Raw genomic sequence first — 24974 nt, 5'->3', positions numbered from 1 at the left:
GGTTGTGTCCATCAACCAGCAGGGGGAGATAGAGAGCACTCAACTTTTCACAGTGCCTCATGGCCAGCCAGCTCCACTGCCTCCTTCAGTATTCTCTATCTCCTCAAGCAGGGTGGCTGCAGCTTCTTCGAGCTCCATCAAAAATCTGCCTGGGGGTGGCTCCTGGCTTGCCAGTTGTTAGCTGGGGTGTTAGAGGCTATAGCAGCTTCACTTTGAAGGCACATAGGTCAGCCCTTTCCCTGCCTTACCCATGCCCCAGTGGATGTGGACATATTAGCTTGCTTTTCCCTGTCCTTTCCCACTCAGTGGATGCAGGCACATTGGTTCGCCTTTCCCCTGCCTTTCCCACTCATCTAAGCCTCCGGAGTTCTTATTAGCTCTGCTTTCCTCACAGCGTTAAAAAAAAAAAAAAATGGAACAGAGGTTTTCCTTTGATTCTTCTATGGGACCGGAGCTGTGATACTCGGTCCGGTGAGGTAAGAGTGTTTTCTAACTCCTCCGGGGTGGGCCCGCGATCGGGGCGTTTTTGGTGCAAAACCGCCATTTTGAATTTTCCCGCCGTTTTCGGCGATGGCTGCAGAGAATGTAAAGCGCTGTTCCCGGTGTGGCAAGCGCAAATTAGCAGCAGGGCTCTGTAAATCATGCTGTACAGGTGCAAGAGCCGGCCTGAGCATGGCGAGTGATGATTCTTCCCGCTCAGAGCTGGCAGCGGAAGCCATTTTGAATTCTCCGCATGGTGCGGCCTCCGTAGAGACGGAGAGCTCTGAGCCCGGGGGGGGGGGGGGAACACCTCGAATTGAGGCTATTCAGGGAGCGGCTAGCCCCGGACGGGATCTGGGTGCCCAAGGCACGTTTTTCTCCCCTGATTTTGTGGTGTTATTGCATAAAGCATACATGCTGAAAAGAGCTCTCCCTCAAGGGTCGTCTGAGGCCCCTTCTATTGTCCGTCCCCCCACCCCCCCCCGGTGGATTCTGGCCTGGGACTGCCCGCTGAGGCTATGTTCCCTGATAATTGGCATAAAGAAAAGCGTAGAAGGGCTAATTCCCCTTCAGATTGTGGTGCACCTCCTCCCTCCCCCCCCCGTGGTCGGGCTGTGAGGATTTGGAGAGTTCTGGCAGGCCTTCGTGGTCTGAGGAGCCAGAGTCAGGTGCAGAATTACCACAGGATCTGGATGATCCCTCCGCGGTGAGGATTTTCCACCATGATGAGCTGCCAGCGCTTATTTCAGATGCCCTACAGGTCCTTTTCTATTGAAGAGCCTGACAGTGGCACGGCCTCCTCTGTGAATCCTAGGATGGCTAGTACCAAAAAGCCTGTTGGAGCCTTTCCTTTGCATGACTCCATCCAAGAGCTTATTTCCACTCAGTGGGCTGACCCCGAGGGACCTTTGAAAGTTTCCAGGGCTATGGGGCAATTATACCCTCTGCGTGAGGAGCATTTGGCTCGCTTTGCAATGCCTAAAGTAGATGCCCTAGTAACTGTGGTGACAAAGAGAACTACCCTCCCTGTGGAAGGAGGAGTTGCCCTGAAGGATATACAAGACTGTAGGCTGGAAGCAGCACTTAAACGGCCCTTTGAAATTGCAGGCCTTACTGTTCGGGCGTCTGCATGCAGTTGTTATGCTGCTAGAGCCTGCCTGGCATGGTTGCAACAGGCAGTGGAACAGCCCGGAGATGGAGCGGAGCCCTTCTCGGATGTGGCTCCGCGGCTGGAGTCGGCCTTGTCCTTTTTGGCTGATTCCCTTTATGATATTGTCAGAGCTTCGGCTAAACAAATGGCAGTAGCAGTGGCGGCTCGCCGTCTTATTTGGCTACAACATTGGGCAGCGGACATGGCCTCTAAGCAAAGGTTGGTGAAGTTGCCCTTTCAAGACCTTCTCCTATTTGGTGAGGAGTTGGAAAAAAAGGCCTGGGAGATCCTAAACCCCAGTGCTTGCCCGAAGATAGGCCAAGGCCTTCCTCCAGGCGGTCCACTCCTCTTATAGACCTCGCTTCCTTGAAGCTAGAAGGTACCGCCCAGGGCGTTCTGCTGGGTTCACTTCTCGTGCCCGTTTTTCAGCAGAGGAACTCCTTTCGCTCAGACAAGCGTTCCGCAGCCACCGGCTCTAGGCCTGGAGTTCAGGGGCGACCCTCTCAATGATGGTGCGCCGGCCCCCTCCTCGCTTCCTGTCATCGGAGGACGTCTTTCTCTCTTTGCCGAGGAGTGGGCCAATATTTCCTCAGATCAGTGGGTTCTGGACCTGATCAGAGATGGCTACAGAATAGAATTCAACGCCCCAGTAAGAGACGTGTTTGTGGAGTCCCGATGCGGTTCTGCTGCCAAACGGGTGGCGGTAGAGGAGACTTTACAAGGCCTGATTCAGTTAGGGGCCGTGTCCCCAGTACCTCCCGCCGAACACGGCTACGGCCGATACTCCATCTATTTTGTGGTGCCGCGAAAAGGTGGGTCTCTTCGCCCTATTCTGGACTTAAAAGAATTAAACAAGTCCCTGAGAGTGTGACATTTCCACATGGAAACCCTGCGCTCCGTCATTGCTGCGGTACAGCCAGGAGAGTTTCTCACGTCTCTAGACCTGAAAGCAGCTTACTTGCACTTACCAGTTTGGCCCCCGCACCAGAAGGTTCGGAGGTTTATGGTGTTGGGAAAACATTTCCAGTTCCGGGCCTTGCCTTTTGGCCTTGCCACAGCTCCCCGAACCTTTTCAAAGGTAATGGTGGTAGTAGCTGCTTTGCTCAGGCGAGAAGGTATCAGGGTTCACCCGTACCTAGACGACTGGCTCATCAGAGCAGACTCTGTAACAGAGAGCTATCGAGCTACAGCCAGAGTGGTCTCAGTACTTCAATCTCTAGGCTGGGTCGTCAGTATGGCCAAAAGTCACCTGACCCCCCTCGCAATCTCTAGAATATTTGGGGGCCAGGTTCGACACAGACTCGGGCTATGTATACCTACCCGAGATAAGGCGGTGCAAGCTTCAGAATCAGGTCCGTCTGCTCCTGAGAATGCCCCGCCCGCGAGCTTGGGACATTGTCCAGCTGCTGGGATCGATGACAGCCACATTGGAAGTGGTGCCCTGGGCGAGAGCGCACCTGAGACTTCTACAGTATTCCCTACTTCAAAGATGGTCTCCAGTTTCTCAGGATTATCAATGCAGACTTTCTTGGCTCCCTGCGGCCCGACTCAGCATGGAGTGGTGGCTCTCAGACAGCATGCTGCGGTGAGGAATGCCGCTGGCGCTCCCCGATTGGTGTCTAGTAGTGACGTGTGAAGGGCTGGGGCACACATTGCAAGGGGAAGCATGCCCAGGGTCTATGGACACCCGAGGAGTCTGAGTGGTCCATCAACCGCCTGGAGTTGAAAGAGGTATTTCAGGCGCTTCTGGCCTTTCAAGTGACCCTGGAAGGATTGGCTGTCAGAGTGATGTCGGACAACACGACAGCAGTGGCCTACATAAATCGACAAGGCGGCACTCAGTGCAGAGCACTGGCCGCGCAGGCCGAACAGATTTGCCACTGGGCCGAGCTGCATCTTCAGTTTCTGTCGGCAGCTCACATTGCAGGTCAGAGCAACATGCAAGCCGATTATCTATGCAGGCATCAGATCGATCCAGCAGAATGGGAACTAGCAGACGAAGTATTTTTGCAGATATGTGCCATATGGGGCAAGCCGGTGATGGATCTTATGGCGACAAGTTCAAATGCCAAAGTCCCGTGCTTCTTCAGCAGACGGAGAGATCCTTGCTCGGCAAGGTTGGATGCCTTGACTCAGCCCTGGCCTCCGGGCCTACTATATGTGTTCCCTACATGGCCCTTGATAGGGCGCATGCTCCTGCGGATTCGGCTGCACCTAGGAGAAGTGGTCCTCATCGCCCCGGATTGGCCCAGGAGGCCTTGGTATGCAGACCTCCGACAGATGCTAGTGGAGGCTCCCCTTCCTTTACCTCTGGTACCGAACCTGTTGTCACAGGGCCCGGTATCCATGGAGGACGCCTGCCGCTTTGGTCTTATGGCATGGCGATTGAGAGGGCGCAATTGAGGGACAAAGGCTATTTAAACACAGTCATTTCCACTCTCCTGCAGGCCCGCAAGCGTTTCACTTCCGTGGCTTATGCCAGGATTTGGTGCCAGTTTGAGTCTTGGTGTGCTTCAAAAGCGATCACACCCATGCGGGCTCCTGTCTCGCCGATTCTGGACTTTTTGCAGGATGGTGTACAAATAGGCTTGGCCTATAATTCCCTGCAGGTGCAAGTGGCAGCGTTGGCCTCCCTTCATGGTAAGGTTGAAGGCGTGTCTTTAGCTGCTCATCCAGATGTGGCACGGTTTCTTAGTGGGGTGCTTCGGCTCCGGCTTTCCGTACGAGCACCTTGTCCAGCTTGGAACCTGGGGCTAGTTTTGAAGGCCCTGCAGGCTTCTCCTTTTGAGCCGTTTCGGTGAGCATTGGAGAAAGATTTGACACTAAAGGTCGTTTTTCTTGTGGCCATTACTTCGGCGAGACGGGTGTCAGAGCTCGAGGCGCCGTCCTGTAGAGACCCATTTCTGCAATTCTCAGAGTCCGGGGTCACGGTTCGGACCATGCCTTCCTTCATGCCTAAGGTGGTTTCAGTGTTTCACCTAAATCAGCCTATTTTCTTGCCCTCCTTTGATAAGGAGGAGTTTCCAGAATCTTTTGGGCAGTTGCACCTGTTGGATGTGCGCAGGACTCTGCTGCAGTATCTGCGAGTTACTATCTCTTTCAGGATCTATGATCATCTGTTTTGCTATCAGGTCCTCGCAGAGGGTCTCCAGCGTCTAAAGCCACTATTGCCCGCTGGCTCAAAGAAACTATCTTTTCAGCTTATCTGCTTGCCGGCCGGTCTCCACCTGTAGCCTTTAAGGTGCATTCTACCAGTGCGATTTCTTCCTCTTGGGCTGAAACTGGAGCGCACTCTCGTCAAGAGATATGCAGTGCAGCAACATGGGCTTATAAGCTCTCTTTTGCCCGACATTACAGGCTGGATGTGGCTGCTAGGAGGGATTCGCGTTTTGGAGCACAAGTGCTAGCGCGTGGTGTGACGTGTTCCCACCCTATATAGGGATTGCTTTGTTACATCCCATACGTAATAGCTTCATCTGCTTGATGACAAGGAAGGGAAAATTAGGTTCTTACCTTGGTAATTTTCTTTCCTTTAGTCATAGCAGATGAAGCCATGAGCCCTCCCTTTATGATTGTATGCTGTGAATCTGTTTCAGGTTCTGTTCTTGTTTCCTGAAGTTCCTTCCTTGGGAGAAAGTTGGAAAACAGTCTTCAGGACTCATGTTCACTTATAGGAGGATGAGTCCATTCCCTCCAGTTTATGTTTTGGAGGATGTGTTCTTTCCCTCCTTTTGAGTTCATGTCCTTGTTAAGGGGCCATCGTTCGCTGTGAGGAAAGTTCATGTTATTCCCATTGCGGTTTGCCATACTGCTTTTGAAGCTTCAAATACTGAAGAGGCAGTGGAGCTGGCTGGCCATGAGGCACTGTGAAAAGTTGAGTGCTCTCTATCTCCCCCTGCTGGTTGATGGACACAACCCATATGTAATGGCTTCATCTGCTATGACTAAAGGAAAGAAAATTACCAAGGTAAGAACCTAATTTTCCCTTTTGCTCTAAAACCTGTTTGGTAAGCATATTTCCCTGGCCAACAATTGCAAGTTTACAGCACAGAGAGCTTTCCAGAAGCTTGGGGAGGGACTGAAATCTTTGGATCAGACTTTGGCTTTTTCTGAAGTAATTCCTATGTGGAGGAGGGGAGAGGAAAGGCTATGCAAAACAGAGGAATTCAATAAGTGGCTTGAGTCTTGGTGTAAAGAAGAAGGTTTTAGATACATAGGAGCGTGGGGTAATACGTGGAAAAATAACAGGCTGTACTGTAATGATGGGCTACATTTTTCTGTGATGGGAAAAAGGATCCTTGGGGAGAAATTCAGACAGTACGTTTCTAGACATTTAAACTAGAGGGGTAGGGGGTGACAAAAGGAAACAAGAGATTTCAGAAAGTCACCCCCAGAATAAACATGATGGCAGAGGGAAAGGTAATGTAAATATAGTAAACTACCCGAACTCACTAAGCACTTGGAAAGCTATGTGCACAAATGCTCATAGTCTAAGTAAAAAGGTTCAAGACTTGCAAGCCCTGATCAAACTTGGATATTGTTGCTATTACGTAGACGTGGTTCAACGATTCCCTTGAATGGGAAGTGAACGTACTGGGCTATAATCTTTTTAGGAAGGATAGAGAGGGCCGAAGAGGTGGGGGAGTGGCTCTGTATGTGATTGACAGTATCATAGTGGCTAAAATGTGTGGAACCTGGGGAAAGGAAGAAGCTTTATGGATCGTCCTGGAAAGAGAAGATGGAACCTGTTTCCACACGGGGGTTATCTACAGACTGCCTGCACAAATGGAGAAGTTAGACAAGGATCTGATAGAAGATATTCAAAAGATTGGTATGAAAGGGGAGGTGCTACTGTTGGGAGATTTCAGTTGTCTGACATGGATTGGATCGTCCCGTCTGCGGAATTTTAAAGAAGTAGGGAAATTGTGGACGCCTGTCAAATGCCTTGCTCAGACAAATGGTGACGGACACACGAGGTAAGGGTCAATGCTGGATCTAGTTCTCACGAATGGGGGTAGTGTTTCCAATATCCAGGTGGTTGCCCACCTATGTAATATTGATCATCACACCGTATGGTTTGAAATAAGGGCGAAGGCGGCGTGTGGACGTACAAAACTCAAAGTACTGGATTTCAGATGTACTGATTTTGACAAAATGGGGGAATACCTGAAGAATGTGGAGGAGTGGCCTAGTGGTTAGGGTGGTGGACTTTGGTCCTGGGGAACTGAGTTCGATTCCCACTTCAGGCACAGGCAGCGCCTTGTGACTGGGCAAGTCACTTAACCCTCCATTGCCCCAGGTACAAATAAGTACTTGTATACAATATGTAAGCCGCATTGAGCCTGCCATGAATGGGAAAGCGCGGGGTACAAATGTAACAAAAAAAAAAAAAAAAGAAGGAGCTGTTGGCATGGGAAGGCGCAGGAGATGTGGAAAAACAGTGGTCCAAGCTAAAGGCTGCTCTAAATATGGTGACTGATCCTTTTGTGAGGAAAGTAAAGAAAAACAAGAGAAGCAGGAAGCCTATATGGTTCTCCAAACAAATAGCTGAAAAAATAAGAGCAAAAGAGGCTTTGTTCAAGAAATAAAAAAAGAACGCAACGAAAGGGTCACGAAAAAGATTATCGGATTAAACTGAAAGAAGCGAAGAGGGAAATACGGCTAGTGAAAGCGCGAGTGGAAGAAAAAATGGCTAAAGATGTAAAGAGAGGTGACGACCTTTTTCAGATATATTAGAGAAAGAAGAAAAGATAGGAATGGAATTGCGAGACTGAAAGATAATGAGAATGGCTGGCTATGTGGAGAGTGATGAAGGTAAAGTGAACGTGCTAACAATTATTTTTCTTCTGTGTTCACGGAGGAAAATCCTGGTGACGGACCGTGGTTGGCTGCTAAGAGAACGTCCGGGAATGGAGTGGATACTGCGCCGTTTACGGAAGAAAGAGTTTATAACAGCTTGAGAATCTGAAGGTGGACAAAGTTATGGGGCTGGATGGGATACATCCCAGGATACTGAGAGCTCAGGGAGATCCTGGCAGAATCTCTTAAAGATTTATTTAATAGATCTTTAGAGATGGGAGAGGTTCCGCGGGATTGGAGACGAGCGGATGTGGTCCCTCTTCACAAGTGGGAAACTACAGACTGGTAAGTTTCACGTCGGTGGTAAGAAAAATAATGGGGTCGCTGCTGAAAGAAAGGATAGTTAACTTTCTAGAAGCCGACGGGTTACAGGACCAGAGGCATGATGGCTTTACCACAGGAAAATCCTGCCAAACAAATCTTATTGAGTTCTTTGACTGGGTGACTAAAGGACGTGCGCTTGATGTAAACTACTTGGACTTCAGCAAAGCCTTTGATCCGGTCCCCCACTGAAGACTCGTGAATAAGCTGAAAGGGTTGAACTTGGGACCGAAAGTGGTGAACTGGATAAGAAACTGGTTGACCGACAGGTGGCAGAGGGTGGTGGTAAATGGAATCCGCTTGGAGGAAAGAAAGGTGAGCAGTGGAGTTCCTCAGGGGTCGGTGCTGGGGCCTATTCTGTTTAATATATTTGTGGTAGATATTGCTGAAGGCTTGGAAGGAAACGTGTCTTTTTGCGGATGACACGAAAATAGCCAATAGAGAAGATACCCTGGAGGGAGTAGAAATGATGAGAAGGGATCTCTGAACCTTAGAAGAATGGCGAGGGTCTGGTAGTTAAAATATAATAGAGAAAAATCTGGGGTTCACTTTAAAAGGTTCCACTTAATATTTAAAGATATAAAAAAAAACTAAAAACCTTACAATTGGGTATATCAGTTTCACTTCTATGTCAAATACTGTGTAGTGATCAATGCTTGCATAGTAGTGTATAATAGTGCTCAGATACTAGTGCTTGAGTTTTAAGCCATAGGACAGCTTATATCATCAAAACACCTGTGTCACAATCATTGCACTATTAGCCCCTCTCTCACTCCTTGTAGGTATCCTATGTGAAAAATTCCTTATCATAAACACAGTTCTTATTCAAGAGAAAACATTTCTTTTTCAAAGGAAAGATGTCACTTATCTCCTCAACGGAGGTGTTCGATATATTATTTCCAAGTGCTAGGTGTATCAGCGGGAAGAAAAATGCTGTCCATATATTGTTCTTATATCGGCTTTTTCTTTTTTTCTTTTTTATAAATATGCTGGTGTTAGTGTCCAGTGCTTCTGTGTGCTCAGCCCGTAGTGGCTAATTTCACGCTCTCAACATGCATTGCACGTTTCGCCCTTAGGTGTCATCAGGAGAACGAGATCTAAAAACACAAGAAATGTAGCTAAAAATACACGAATATTATTATTATTTATTGCACTTGTATCCCACATTTTCCCACCTATTTGCAGGCTCAATGTGGCTTACAGACATCTGTTATGGCATCGCCGTAACAGAGAAGAAATACAATTGGTGTTACAAAGGGGTAATCAAAGACAGGAGGGTCAGTTTATGCAGTTATACAGTGAGACATTCTGAATAAAGGAGTGTAAGGGTTGTGTTCTATTCATTAAGGATTTTCGTGGTAGGCTTTGTTAAAGAGAGAGGTTTTCAAGGCTTTGCGGAAGCTATTTAGTTCGTTGATCGTTTTCAAGTGAATTGGTAGTGCATTCCACATCTTCGTGCTTATGTAGGAGAAGCTGGACGTATGTGTTAATTTGTATTTGACCCCTTTGCAACTGGGGAAGTGTAGGTTGAGAAAGGTTCAGGAGGATCGTTTAGCATTTCTGGGTGGGAGGTCCTGTATTACTCCCTTTAACTTAATATCGCTCCCACAATCATATACAAATGTTTTGTTTACTTATTTTTCATGGAGAAACCAGGGTGACAGCAGTCAGCAATCTCGACTCTTGGCGGCTGAAACGCCGGTGCATGAGCACTACGATCTTAAATATGCGAACTGCTTACTCTTCACATGTGGGTCACCGCCCACCAATCAATCGCCTCGTTAAGTCCTTTGGGAAAAGTGGTCTGCCATTTGAAAATGTACTGCGCCTCCCTTCTCAGTAAATTGGCCACCACATTACCACCTCATGGTTGTTTAAGATGGAATAATACAACAAATAACAGGTCTTCTTCACGATGCCCTACCAGGTCCCAATGCCCCACAAGTGGGGCCTCCCTCTTGTGGGTGCGCAAATTACTCAGGTGCTCACATATGCGTTGTTTAATTTTCCTCTTGGTTTGTCCAATATACCATTTTCCACAGGGACATTTAATACCATAAATGACCTGTGCTGTATCACAGTCAGTCCTATTCTGCAGTATAATAGTACGATTGGTCACCGGATGTGTAACAGACCTGGAGGGGCATAATCGAACGCGAATGTCCATCTCCATGGGCATCTATCTCCGAGAACCGGTACGTGAAGGGGCGGGACAAACCGTATTTAAAAAAAAAAAATTGGGCGTCCATCTTTTTTCCGATAATACGGTTTGTGCCAGCCAAATGCATCGGATTTGTGCGGATTTGAGCTGGGCAGTATCGTTTTCAGTTGCCCCCACAATTGCGGGCCTGTATATGGCAAAGTATGAGGAAGAACATGTGTACAACTCCACCTTTGCCCCCATATTATTGCTTGGAAGTGATATATCGACGATGTGTTCCTCATATGGAAGGGAGATATGCAGCAATTGAGAGATTTTTGTGATTATCTCAATAGTTGTGACAGTAACATCACATTTGAGATTAACGTTGGCATCAGTCCAGTGAATTTCCTAGATATTCAAATAGAAATACAGAATGGAACCTTCTACACTCAACTTTTTCGGAAACCCACGGATACTAATTCTGTACTACACTATTCTAGTTTCCACCCACTAGCACAAAAGGAGGCCATCCCTTTTGGACAGTTCTTGCGTGTAAGAAAACTATGTGCTGACAGAAGGGGTTTTGCCCACCATGCAGGAGAGATGTCCTGTAGGTTTGCTCAACGTTGCTATCCAGCTAAAACCATTAGAAGAGCATATAAGAGGGCTGCTAATACGCACAGGCGATGGCTGCTAGCTCATGGTGAAAATAGAACCATTGATAATGTAACTGTGACGTGTGTACTGCCATTCTCCACGAGAACCTCTCAGATCAAAAACATAAGAAAACACTGACCCATTATGTGTTTGCATGGGATCCTTACAATGCCTCGTTTTGCCTATACCAGATCACGCAATCTTGGGGAAATGCTAAAATATTGTGGAGGTGATTTTTTTCCTCAGGGAGACAAAGGGCACTTTAAATGCAACAACTGTCTTTATTGTCATTTATTGTGCTTTTAGATCTCGTTCTCCTGATGACACCTAAGGGTGAAACGTGCAATGCATGTTGAGAGCGTGAACTTAGCCACTACGGGCTGAGCACACAGAAGCACTGGACACTAACACCAGCATATTTATAAAAAAGAAAAAGCCGATATAAGAACAATATATGGACAGCATTTCTCTTCCCGCTGATACACCTAGCACTGGAAAATAATAATATATCGAACACCCCCGTTGAGGAGATAAGTGACATCTTTCCTTTGAAAAAGAAATGTTTTCTCTTAAATAAGAACTGTTTATGATAAGGAATTTTTCACATAAGATCAGTGGTGTGCTGGTAAATGTTTAACAACAGGCTCTCTCCCCGGTCCACCTTTGCGCCCCCCCCCCAAAAAAAAAAATTGCAGAGCCGGCTATAGCTGGGGAAGAGAGCCTGGGGGGGGGGGGGGGGGGGAGCGGCAATGCATTACTCTCTCCAGGAAAAAAAAATTAAATGCTCCCAGGTTCCAATCTAATTCATGTTTAATGTGGGATAAAATGCCATAAATAAGTAAATAAATATAAACTTTTATGTTTAAGTCTGTTTATTGACGTATTATATAAAACATGTATACATAATGTTCAAAGAACAGCCTTTCAAATACAACTGATACCTATCAATCAATCCACATACGTCAAAACATTTTCTTCTTTTAGCCCCGAACAACCTCCCTCCCTCCCTCCTCCCTCCCCTCCTTTAGGCAGATTTATTTACCTCTGTTTCTTAATTCTACCAAGTAAACTGTGAAGTGAACATGGAATTAGACATTTACAGTATATAAAGACTCCGCGGCAAACTCTTCCATCTGAATTAAAGCAATACTGTATAACGGCAAAGGGCCTTGTCTCTGATGGCCCCGTGCCTACATCTCCACCTTCTGTGGACCTGCTATGAGCATTCCATGATATTGATCGTTAGTGTTACACTCCAGTAACCAGGGCAACAGCTGAACACAAGTCTTTAAGACAAACCGTCATACAAGGTTAAATGCCCGTTCTCCGCCATAGTGCCCCGGAGTATATTGTTAAGATTTACATCAGGTCAAGTTTACAGCACTTTCTCAAGACAATGAAATTATTATCTACCAACCACCATATGCCATGGTTCTGCGCTTCATAGGTTACTAATTTTGAACTTGGTGCTTCCCAATCTCCCTTCCCTCTCCCCCCCACCTCCCACCCTCTCCACCCATTCCCAGGCGGGCTTAACTGAAACGGGAGCGACCGCAGTGTTTTAGACTCTATATATGCTAACTGGAATTAACGAGCAGACTTCTCCCATGTGGGCTCAACAATTGTAAATAAGGGGACCAAATTTGAAGAAAAAGTCGTCTACGTTTGACTGATGTTTTGGATTCTCGTGCTTCCCACGAGGCTAGGAGATGGACCTGATTTCTCCAGTGCCAGTAGGCAGGCGCCTCCGGAGAAATCCAATACTGCAGAATGCATTTGCGAGCCACCAAACACAGCTTCCTACCTAAAAGAGTCGCTGGCGCTCTATTGGGGGCGAAAGCTCTAGGTAGGTCTATCAAAAATTGCTTCTCTGTACCCTGGACTTTAACACCTAGTCGTATCAAAAATCCACGAACGCGGTGCCAAAATGTCCGTACCCTAGGGCATTGCCAAAGGGCATGATAAAACGTGCCTGGTCCCTCCGTGCACTTAGAACAGGTGGGACTCATCGACCTCTGCATATGGGCTAACTGTACTTTAGTCATGTATCCCCGTAGTATAACTCTATATCCACATTCTCTCAATCTTTCATCTGTAACTAACTGTTTAATCCCTTTCAGCGAGGCCACTACATCCCAGGACGCCAGCGAAGTCCCAAGGTCTTGCTCCCATTTAAGTTTAATTTTGTCATATTGTTGCACCGACCGCTTCCGGGCCAGAGCCCCATATAAGTCGGATATTGCATGTCTTTCGGTCGCCAGATCCATAAAAAAGTCCTGTATCTTATCCCCTAAGCGACCTCTTAATGCTTCCTGTGGCATTGTCTGCATATAATGTCGGATTTGCATGTACGCAAAGTGGGTTCCCCAATCAGATCCTATCCTCTCTTTTAACATATCAAATGACAAGAAGCCTCCTTTCTCCTGTAGGAGATGCTCTAGGATTTTGATGCCTCTCTGCTTCCAGCCCATAAATATCGAATTGCTCATTCCTACTGCAAATGCTGCATTCCCTACAATTGGAATCTGATCTGAGATGTTTGGATGTCCCCCTAATTGTCCTACCCACCACTGCCACGCTAGGCGAAGGGGTTGAAGCAACACACTTTTCCTGAGCTGCGGGGGTATTTTATTTCGGGGTAAGTGAAATAATGCAATCGTATCATGCGGTGCGAGACAAGCCTGTTCCAGCTCTGTGGGAGTGTAATAATGTGTTGAGTAAAGCCAGTCTCTCACGTGTCGTAACAAACAGGCTTGATTATATAAGAACAAGTCTGGAAATCCCATACCTCCCTGCTTCCAACCCCCCACCAGCAGTCCCTGTTGTAACTTTGCTTTCTTACCAGCCCAACAGAATTGGCTCCATAGGCGATTTATACATTTCAGATCCATTTTTGTTAAACGGATAGGCAGTGTTTGTAAAGTGTATAGCCAGCGTGGGAAAATCACCATCTGAATCAAGTGGACCCGACCCAGCAGAGACAATGGCAGACCCCTCCAAGAATCCAGCTTTTTCCTAGTATAATCGAGAAGGGCCCGAATATTTAACCGATGTAATTCGGTTGTATGCATTGTAAGTCGGATCCCAAGATATTTAAAAAAGCGGTTAGCCCAGCGTAAAGGAAATTCATCGCCCCAATCTACCTCGCCCATTGCCGAGGATGCCAGCGCCTCAGACTTATCCAAGTTGATCCTAAAGCCCGAATAATCCCCGTATTCCTGAAATGTCTCCAAGAGCGTCTCTAATGACTCTTTTGGTGATGTCAAGTGAACCAGAAGGTCGTCCGCAAAGGCCGCTATTTTAAATGTCTGTGTGCCCATTCTCATTCCCTTTATCAAGGGATTTTCCATAATGTCTCGAATGAGAGGGTCCAACACCAATACAAAAAGGAGGGGAGATAGGGGGCAACCTTGCCTGGTTCCTCTCTGAATGGGAAAACTTGAGGATGTTACCCCATTCACCCATATCACAGCACTTGGGTTGGCGTATAAGGTTTGAATTGCCTCTATAAATCTACCTGAAAAGCCATAACTTTCCAGAGTATCAAAGAGAAATGTCCAATGTACTTTATCAAAGGCCTTTTCGGCATCAAAGCTAATCAATAGAGACTCCAAGCTCTTGCGTTCCCCATGTTCTAGCGATGCTAAGATTGCCCTCAGATTTTTACTCACGGCTCGGCCTCCCACAAAGCCCACCTGACTCTCATGTATCAATCGGGGCAGTAGTCTGGCCAATCTATTTGCCAAAATCTTTGCCATCAACTTGGTGTCGTAGTTCAGCAAAGATATAGGGCGATATGCCGCCGGATCTAATAGATCTCTCCCTGGCTTAGGTAAGACTATTATCTGCGCCCTATTCAGATCAGGCGGCATTATTTTCAAGTCAACCATTTGGTTTAAAAAATTGGACAAATCTGAGACAATATCGGCTCCCATCATTTTATAAAATTCGGCCCTTAGGCCATCCGGCCCTGGGGCCTTTAACAAAGGGCTCTGAGCTATGACCATGGTCACCTCATCTACTGTAAATGGTTGATTAAGTTGTTCTCGCTCTCGTTGGGTAAGCCTAGGCAGATTGAGGTTATTTAAATACATCTGGTTTGCCAGGCCTCCCTCCTCCGGGGGGGCATAAAGATTTTTATAAAAGGTCTGAAAAATATTGCATATCTCCCGGTCTGTGGTTTTAAGATCTCCCCCTTTCTCTCTAAGGGCCAAAATGTGCTTAGATCCCCCTTTTTGTTTGAGGAGTTTGGCCAGCAATTTGCCTGCTTTATTCCCATGTTTGTAAAGCATGTACCGATAGTACATGTACGATTTACGCGCCCGCCTATGTAAGAGTTCATTCAGGGCTGATTGTAACTCCAGTACCTGTTGTTTGTCAGCAGCAACATGCGTTTCCCCAAACCGCATCCTCGCACGGCAAAGTTGCTTACTTAACCGCAATATCTGTCTGTCTCTGGTGATCCTAACATAATGCACATGGCTAATGATTTCCCCCCGAAGCATGGCCTTAGCAGCTTCCCAGAACAAGACTGGGTCTTTTTGATGTTCATGATTTTGAACCACGTAATCCGCCCAGCTAGCCTGTAAACGCCCCTTTAAGATGGGATCTGCATAAAACTCTAAGGGGAATTGCCACCTACTGTCTTTTCGGATCTGTCCTCGTGGTTTCCACTCTACACGAACCCACGCATGATCAGATATCATGTAGGGCCCTATCTCTGCTTTTATAATTTCCCCAAACATCTGACTGGAAACAAGGACATAGTCAATACGAGATTGTGTCGAGTGAGCCCGTGACAAATGTGTGTAATCTCTCATTCCCGGGTGTAACACCCTCCAGACATCCGTCAGGCCTAACAAGTGGCTTAACTTCAACAAACCTCTATTATTATAGTAGGCCATAGTGTTTCCTGGTATTGATTTATCTAGAGAGGGGTCCCAAACTGCGTTAAAATCTCCCCCTACTATGAGTTCTGCGTGTGGTTGCCGAAGGAGAAAGTTGATTATCGTTTGGAAGAATTTTTTGTCATAATTATTAGGAGCATAAATATTGCTAATAAGCACTTTTTGTTTACCTACCAAGGCCTCCAATATAACATATCTTCCCATGGTGTCTACTAAGAGTGGGCGTATCTCCGTAGCTACCCCTTTACGGACCAGAATAGCCACTCCCCCTTTTTTCCCCTGTGCATGTGCCGCTACACACTTATCTACCCACCATGTGTTGAGTTTGGCATGTTCTATCTGGGATAAATGTGTCTCCTGTAGTAATGCAATATCTATATGTTGTCTATTTAGTTGTTGTAAAATCTTGGAACGCTTCATAGGTGAATTTATTCCACCTACATTCCAGGTTACAATGTTTACCATACCTCCACTATATATAAAATGCTATGTAGTACAAAAAACTGCGATAATTGTGAGAGGGGGCATCCCAGCCACTGTCCCCTCCCACTTCGGACTCTTCCAATCACTAATTGTCTAACCCTCTGAGTCTGCATCCACAACCAATCTCCCAACATCCCCAATTCCAGCCAGCATATCCATCTCCCAGTCTGCCAGACATATAGTAAGACTTGTCTCTCCACGGCCGCTCCCCTTCTCCAAAGGCCAATTCCCAAATCTACTCCCCCCCTCCCCCTTCCGCCCAATCCCTTCCTCCCTATCCCAGAATCTCCTACCCCCCTTCCCCTGAAACCCTGGTATCCGGACCCACTAACTGGGACCATTACTTCCTACGTCCCTCCCTCTTCCCCCCAGAACCCCTTTACGAACTCCAACCTTTCCTTGAAATAGAACCCAAAGAAAAAACTTAAAGAACATCCCCTATGTATTACAACTTCTATTTAGCCTTTCTTTGTTAACCAAAGCCTTTAAATCTTTTAAATCCTGCTAATTTAACCTTTAAACATGGCCCGCAACCAGGCTCCCCATAGATAAATCATATAGTGCATCCTCTGTGACTCACTACGTGTGCCCCTGGGAGCACATATCTATACCAACTCTCATTTTCAAAGTCCCTCCAGGATCCGGTCTGTCATCTTGACTGGTACCACCGCTTCATTTTCAACGATCTTCAGGTGCATCCGCTTCCAGCTGTTTTAAGATGTCTTGGGCAGCAGTTACTGTTTCGTATGTCTTAGTGATTCCTTTATAGGTGACACGTAGTTTTGCTGGGTACTGCAGCGCAAACCGCACTTTCTTCTGAAACAGCTTTGAACAGATCTCCGAAAACTGGCGCCTTTTTGCTGCTACACCAGCGGAATAGTCCTGAAAGCACCTTATCGTCTCTCCTTCAAAAACTAAAGAGCTTCCTGCTCTAAGCCGTTGCAAGATTTCTTGTTTTTGAGCATAGTCTAGAAATCTTAAAATGATTACACGTGGTCTACCAGTTCCTGTGCCTTTCGGTCCTAATCGATGGGCTCTCTCGATGCGGAGTGGCCCCAATGCTTCTGGGAGTTGTAGTTCTTTCTTTATCCAGTCAGCCAAAAAGGTCTCCAGGCCCCGTTCCGGGATATTCTCCGGGAGACCCACCAGACGAATATTATTTCTTCTAGATCTGTTTTCCAGATCTTCTACTTTATACTCCAATGCCCTCAGCTGGTCCCGCATCTGTTTTTGTGTTACTTCCACCTCCTCGACGCGATCCTCGACTTCGGAGACTCGCGTTTGAAATGCTGCACAGTCTTTCGACAGCTCTGCGAGCTGAGTCTGTACTCGTTCGAGCTTGGCATCTATCGGGGTGAGCCGGCGATCTAGAAGATCTTCCATCACTGTTCGCATTTCAGCCGTGATTTCGGCTATCCATGTCGATGTGCTCGACGGCCCAGGCGGGCTTGCGGGCGGCGCCATTTTTTCTTCGCCCACCCTGCCGCGGAGTCTGTCTTTTGTGGCGGTTTTCGCTGCCATATCAATGTCCGTAACCGCAAAAAGTTATTGACCAGATCCTGGGTTTGTTAATTTATGATCTTTAGCGAGCTGTAATCCACGTTGTTTACTTTTTTAAGGCTCTAGGGGGAAGACAGGAGCCGGAGAGATTTCTCCTTCAACCTCTCTCGGTCATGACGTCACCGGAAGTCCCAAATATAATGCTGAGAACCTGATTCTCATAACATGATGTCTGTTTTAGAAGCCCTTTACCAGGATTTTTAGAAGCCCTTTACCAGGAAAAAAAAAATCTCTGCAGTATACCCAAAATGACACAAACCAAATTAGCATACAGACCAGGAATTAGGAGAACAGACAGTCTTGCCAACTCTGAAAAACAATGTGTTATCAAAATCTCAGAACCTAACAAACAGATCCCTATTCAGACATATGGCCTTGCAGTCATACATGCAGAACAGAGATAGCCCCTATTCAAATTCTTCAAAAATTAACCTGAAATCCTAAGAAGCACAATACCAGAAAAACAGAAAGAAACATGTTGCTATACACTGCAAAATATGATGATAGATGTAAATTCTCAAAGTGGACATATTCCAAACACTAAAATGAAAATAATTTTTTTCTACCTTTGTTGTCTGGTGCCTTTTTTTTTCTCATCATGGTGGCCCAGTATCTGATTCTGCTGCTCTCTGTCTGTTCCCTTGACTCCGTTTCCAGGGCTTCCTTTCCATTTATTTCTTTTCTTTCCTCCTTTCTTCTTCATTTCTGGTCCTCCGCAGACTTGACTGTCCAGTGGATCTAGCTTCTTCCTATTTTCTCCATCCATGTGCAGTTTTTCTCCTCTCTTCCTTTCCCTCATCTCATCTCCATCCTCTCTCTCCTCTCCATGTTCAGCATTTTTTCTCTCTCCCTTCCTTCTCCTCCATCCATGTCCAGCATTTCTCCTTTCTCCCCTCCATTCATGTTCATCTCACTTCCTCTCTCTTCCCTCCGCTCCATCGATGTCCAGCATTTCTTCTCTCTCTTCCCCTCCATCCATGTGCATCTCCTTCCTGTCTTCCCTCCCCTCCATCCATGTCCAGAATTTCTCCAGCATTCCCCTCCATCCATGTCCTGAAACTCTCCTCTCTCCCCTGCCCTTCCCTCCATCCATCCATGTCTAGCAATCTCTTCTCTCCCCCTCCCCTCCATCCATCCATCGCCAGCAATTCTCCTCTCTTCCCTGCCCTCCCCTCCTCTCCAGCGATCTCTTTTCTCTCCCCCTTCTCTCCCCCTGCCCTACCCTTCTCTCCATGTCCAGTGATCTGTTCTCTCCCCCTCCCCTCCTCTCCAGCGATCTCTTCTCTCCCCCTGAGTGACACCCTCCAAGCTTTCTCCCAGTTCAAGCTCAGTACCCTCTCCCCAGCCCTCTCACTTACCAGCTAACTTGAACCCCATCCTAAGCTTGATCTCCCCCCCTTGCCCCAGCAGGTTCAGTCCCCAGTATTTGTTGCCCCTTTTCCAGGTGGACTCCATCCTTCTCTCAAACACCTTCCCTGGGCATAAACATCCACCATAGCTCTCTCTCATCCTCATCCCCTCCTCATAGAGATATCCATAGCTCTTTCTCACACCTTCCTCCCAGGCTACACACCCCTGCTTAACTCTCTCCACTGCTTTAGGTACAAATTTAATTGTAAGCCCTCTAGGAGCAGGAAAACAACTAAATTACCTGAACGTACCTCGGCTGGAGCTACTACTGAAAAAGACGTGAGAGAAATCCAATCCCTTTCTTAAACCAAAATAGCGTTTAATAAAACAGTGGATGATGGCTAAAAAGCAGAGATGGAAAAGACAAGGGTTCCAAAAACAGACCTACAGGATCACTCGGATGGGGTGGGGGGGAGAGTTATTGCTCAAGTACAACATTTAATCTTGTTCACTCACCGCAGAGAAACTCCCATCTGAACTTGCTAGCGAGCCATGTAGCTTGTGAAGCAGTGAACAGACTTGCCCCACTGGCCAGCGCATACTCTCAGACAGACCACAGAGAGCGGCAGTAGCTGGCCCTGCCTCCAGCAGCAGGTGGAATGCGCAGAGGTAACTCGGCCAATCGGCAGGAGGGGGCGGAGTCAGGGCGTGGGTTTTCCTGTACAACTCTCATTCATAAAGACGGGAGCTCTGGGCGCTGGGCGGGGTGGTGTCTTCACCATAGAGTGGAGGAGTGGCCTAGTGGTTAGGGTGGTGGACTTTGGTCCTGGGGAACTGAGGAACTGAGTTCGATTCCCACTTCAGGCATAGGCAGCTCCTTGTGACTCTGGGCAAGTCACGTAACCCTCCGTTGCCCCATGAAAGCCGCATTGAGCCTGCCATGAGTGGGAAAGCGTGTGGTACAAATGTAACAAATAAATAAATAGCTCTCTCACCTCCCCTCTCCCGCACACACTTCACCACCCTTAAGCACCCGCAGCACTACTTGTACTATCCGTGTCAGCGACATCAATAAAGAAGAAGACAGTGCAGGCTCGCCTTCAGCTTCTCCCTTCCTCTTCAGGCAGTGTCCCGCCTTCTCCGATGATGCATTTCCTGTTTCTGCGAAGGCGGGACACTGTCTGAAGAGGGAAGGGAGAAGCTGGAGCCGGAGGCGAGCCCGCAGTGCCGCCTTCGTTCTTCCTCACTGATGTCGCTGCCACCACGGAAGGTAAAAGGCGCGAGGGGGCGGAGCTGAGTCAGGAGGGAAGACGGAGCCCTGCGCTTGTGGGGGAAGCAGGGGAAGGTCACAGTTGGGCTAGCCTCCTATATGGGGCGCCCATGTCCGCCGGGTTGCGCCGCCCCTGGGAACCGGCTCGCCTGCCACAACAAACGGCTCGCAAGAGCTTTAAAAATTTAACAACCGGCTCTTGCGAGCTGGTGCGAGCCGGCTCCAGCACACCACTGCATAAGATACCTACAAGGAGTGAGGGAGGGGCTTATAGTGCAATGATGGTGGCATGGGTGTTTTGATGATATAAGCTGTCCTATGGCTTAAAACTCAAGCACTAGTATCTGAGCACTATTATACACTACTATACACGCATAGATCTCTACACAGTATTTGACATAGAAGTGAAACTGATATACCCAGTTAAAATGTAATGCCAAGAAGTATAGAGTGATGCACTTGGGGTGCAGAAACCCAAAAGAGAGATACCGGATAGGAGGGGAGAGATTAGTAAGCTCAACTCAGGAGAGAGACCTTGGGCTGTTGGTGTCTCTGAGGATCTGAAGATGAAGAAACAATGTGACAAGGCGATGGCCGTGGCCAGAAGGATGCTAGGCTGCATAGAGAGGGGCATAACCAGCAGGAGAAACTTAGAGGGGCATAATCAAACGGCGCCGGCCATCTAAATGGCCAGCTCCGCAAAGGGGCAGTGCCAACCGTATTATTGAAAAAGATGGCTGGCCATCTTTTCTTTCGATAGTACGGTTGGGGCCGGCTAAATCTCAACATTTAGGTCAAATGTTGAGATCGCCGGGTTTACAGATGGCTGGCTTCAAAAACAGTGGGAAAAAAAAAGTGCTCATCAGGGACGGTTTTTTCAGTAGTACCAGTGGGATTTGAACCGTCCACCTCTGGATTACAAGACCGGTGCTCTAACCACTTGGCCACAGCTCCACTTACTTGGATGTCCCTCCCTTTTGATTATGCCCCTTCAGGTCTCTCTCAGCCAATCACAGACAGGGGTCTCTCTTAGCCACTCACAGACAGCTAAATACGCTGTGATTGGCTGAGAGAGACCTGAAGGGGCATAATCAAAAGGGAGGGACATCCAAGTAAGTGGAGTTGTGGCCAAGTGGTTAGAGCACTGGTCTTGTAATCCAGAGGTGGCTGGTTCAAATCCCACTGGTACTACTGAAAAAGCTGAGCAAAAATACTTTTGATTTAGGACATCCCTGACGAGCACTTCGATTTTTTTTTGGTGGGAGGGGATTGGTGACCACTGGGGGAGTAAGGGGAGGTCATCCCCGATTCCCTCCGGTGGTCATTTGGTCAGTTGGGGCCCCTTTGAAATTTCGCCGGCTCTGCGACGGAAAGCAGTTGATGCCGGCCAAAATCGGCTTTCGATTATACCGATTTGGCCGGTTTCAGGAGATCGCTGACGATCTCCCGATTTGTGTTGGAAGATTGCCGGCAATCTCTTTAGAAAATAAGCCTGTTAGTAACATAGTAGGTGACGGCAGAAAAAGACCTGTACAGTCCATCCAATCTGTCCAACAAGATAAACTCATATGCACTACTTTATATGTATACTTGACCTTGATTTGTATCTACCATTTTCAGGGCACAGACCATAGAAGTCTGCCCAGTACTAGCCCCACCTCCCAACCACCGGTGCTGCCACCCAATCTCCGCAAAGGTTCTGAGGATCCATTCCTTCTGAACAGGATTCCTTTATGTTTATCCCACGCATTTTTGAATTCCGTTACCGTTTTCATCTCCATCACCTCCTGCAGGAGGGCATTCCAAGTATCCACCACTCTCTCTGAAAAAATACTTCCTGACACAAAGGATGTGTTGATGCCCTCTACAAGTCGTTGGTGAGGCCCCACTTGGAGTATTGTGTTCAGTTTTGGAGGCCATATCTTGCTAAAGATGTAAAAAGACTGGAAGCAGTGCAAAGAAAAGCTTCAAAAATGGTATGGGATTTGCGTTGCAAACCGTATGAGGAGAGGCTTGCTGACCTGAACATGTATGTATACCTTGGAGAAAAGGAGAAACAGGGGTGAAATGATACAGGTGTTCAAATATTTGAAAGGTGTTAATCCGCAAATGAACCTTTTTCGGAGACGGGAAGGCGGTAGAACTAGAGGACGTGAATTGAGGTTGAAGGGGGGCAGACTCAGGACTAATGTCAGAAAGTATTTTTTCACAGAGACGGTGGGAGCTAGGCAGACTTCTGTGGTTTATACCTGATCGTGACTAAATAGATAAGGATGGACTGGAGTGTAAATTTTAAGGGGCTTTGTCTTTAGCTTCAGATCTTAATACAAGAACAGTGCTGGGCAGACTTTTATGGTCTGTGCCCTGAGAAAGGCAGGGACAAATCAAACTCTGGTATACAAATAAACTCATTTACATGGTATGTGATACTTTATCTTGTTAGGCAGACTGGATGGACCGTACAGGTCTTTATCTGCCGTCATTTACTATGTTACTGTGTTCTGATAAAAGTAGCATTGTTAGATACTCAGCTCCAAATCACAGGTTTTCTCTTTTTGAACAATGTGACATGATGATAATTTGAATGTTCATGCTTCCTTTTCATCTTCTTCCCACTAGATCCAGAAGCAGTTGAATAAGGCAGTGGATGACATGATTGATTCAATGTTGAGCTTGAAAGATGGAATGAGCTATGTGAAGGTACTTCCAGCAAAGGGCCTGGAGCAGGCTAAGGTCTTGGAGAAGGTAAAGGAATATAGCTCTATGGGTAAGTGTGGCCTTGTTCAAACAACCTAATGTAGGGCTCAACAGATCCTGGGTGCCAGATTGACCTGACACCCGGGATTTCATGCCCCTATACATTTTTCTTATGTGGTGCTGCCAAAAATATAGCAGGATTCCTGCTCACAGTGATTTGGCTCTCTGTAAGCTACAGCAAAATAGTACAGGAGCTTCGAGGAAGGAAGGTATGAGAGACAGATGGGCTTCACCTCTCAAGGTGTCTGTCATGCAGCTGACAGCATGTTTCAAGAAGGGAGACTGCTGGCTTCTGGCAGTGATGTGCAGTAGTGCACCTTAAGGGACTGAGGGCCAGATGCACTAAACTTTACGAGCCAATAACGAGCCATTAACGAGCAAGCAGTAAACCCTGGCATGCACTAAACACCTGTAGTAGCTAACGAAAACAGAATGCAGATGAGCAAATCGTGTAGAAACCCTATTGTAATAGTAACATACATAGATGACGGCAGAAAAAGACCTGCACGGTCCATCCAGTCTGCCCATCAAGACAACTCGTGTGCTACTTTTTGTGTATACCCCACTTTGATTTGTACCTATGCTCTTCAGGGCACAGACCGTATAAGTCTGCCCAGCACTATCCCCGCCTTCCAACCACCAGCCCCGCCTCCCAACCACCGGCTCTGGCACAGACCGTATAAGTCTGCCCAGCACTATGAGATGCACTAACCTTTTCCGATTGCCTTAACGCTGGAAAACGCTGGAAAATCTAACGAGAGACCTGTACCAGATTGGAAAAATTATTAAAATGTAAAAAAAAACAAACAAACCTGGAAGTCTCTGAGCCAATCCCAGCGCATTTAGCTCAGCTAAACACGCTGTAATTGGCTCAGAGACTTCTCAGCTGAGTGAAGCACGGGCAAAAAGGACGTTTTTATTATTCCGGGGTTGAATGATGTCCAAAAAAGAGCCTGCAGCATCGGAGCCTGTTTGATTTTTTTTTATAAAGCTTCGCTTAAAAAAAATGGCCATTTTGTGCGTCCTCCCCCACAATAATAAAAACATCCTTTTTGCCCGTGCTTCACTCAGTTGAGAGACCTGGAAGTAAGGGAGGGACATCCAAGCAAATGGAGCTGTGGCAAGTGGTTAGAGCACTGGTCTTGTAATCCAGAGGTGGTGGGTTCAAATCCCACTAATAGTTTTGTTAAAATTGGAGTCATTTATTATTTTCTCCCTGTATGTATTTATTTATTTAAACATTTGTTATTCTGCCATTCATGAACCTTTTCAAGACTAACAACTTCCAAACTGCACAATACATTAGTAGAAGCAGCTTCGGAGCCTGTGATTTTTTAAATAAAACTTCGCTTAAAAAAAAAACGTCCATTTTGTGCGTCCTCCCCCCGCAATAATAAAAACGTATTATAAAGGCGTATGTGGCATACGCAGAGCAGCCAGCATAACGCTTTGCTGCTCTGCGCATGCTTGATCAGCCGATTCTCCGACTGTTTTAAGAAGGAATAAAGAATGCAAGTGAGCTACAACGAGCAGCTCATTTGCATTCCCTTTCCTTGATGCATAGCCGTTCCCTACCGATTCGCTATGGAATTCGGTACGGAACGGAACGGCTCTGACGACTTTAGTGCATCCCCCCCCCTGAGTCTACTGAACTTTATTTGCTCATAGGTAGAATGAGGACAGAGCTTTGGTAATGAGTTTCTACAAGAGCTGTTGCTAATCTCTGAGGGATTCACGCCTTCTCTGCCACCTCTACTTCACTGAGAGTGATAAGAGTTTTTGGTTTGGCTCTTAGATTCAACAGACTTGTTGAGGCCTGGTCTAATGTACACTGAAGATATAGTAATTTATATGGAAAAGAGGCATATTTTAGAACTTAGGCACTGGCCAAAATTCTTAAGAGCTGGGATGTGATCTCCCTGTATCACCTTCTTTTTAAAATGTTTTTACTTATTTCTCTTTTGCTGGACTTTTCTTCTACTGCCTACCTTCTACAGTTCATCGGCTTCTCATATATTGCCTGGCCTAGGAGCATTC

General features: G+C 46.9%; 1 protein-coding gene across 1 annotated transcript in view; it reads left to right on the top strand.

Moving 5' to 3' along the window:
• Positions 1–24974, top strand: part of SGPL1 (sphingosine-1-phosphate lyase 1) — a 332112-nt gene that overhangs the window by 73012 nt on the left and 234126 nt on the right. The window contains exon 3 of the mRNA XM_030203525.1: positions 22800–22947. Within this exon, the coding sequence (XP_030059385.1) occupies positions 22800–22947 (148 nt within the window). The remainder of the gene's footprint in view (positions 1–22799; positions 22948–24974) is intronic.

This window comes from Microcaecilia unicolor, chromosome 5 (genome assembly GCF_901765095.1).
Source record: "Microcaecilia unicolor chromosome 5, aMicUni1.1, whole genome shotgun sequence".
In the NCBI taxonomy this organism is placed as follows: Eukaryota; Metazoa; Chordata; class Amphibia; order Gymnophiona; family Siphonopidae; genus Microcaecilia; species Microcaecilia unicolor.
Note: the sequence above shows the minus strand (reverse complement) of the source record. Positions and strands in the feature narration are given on the sequence as shown.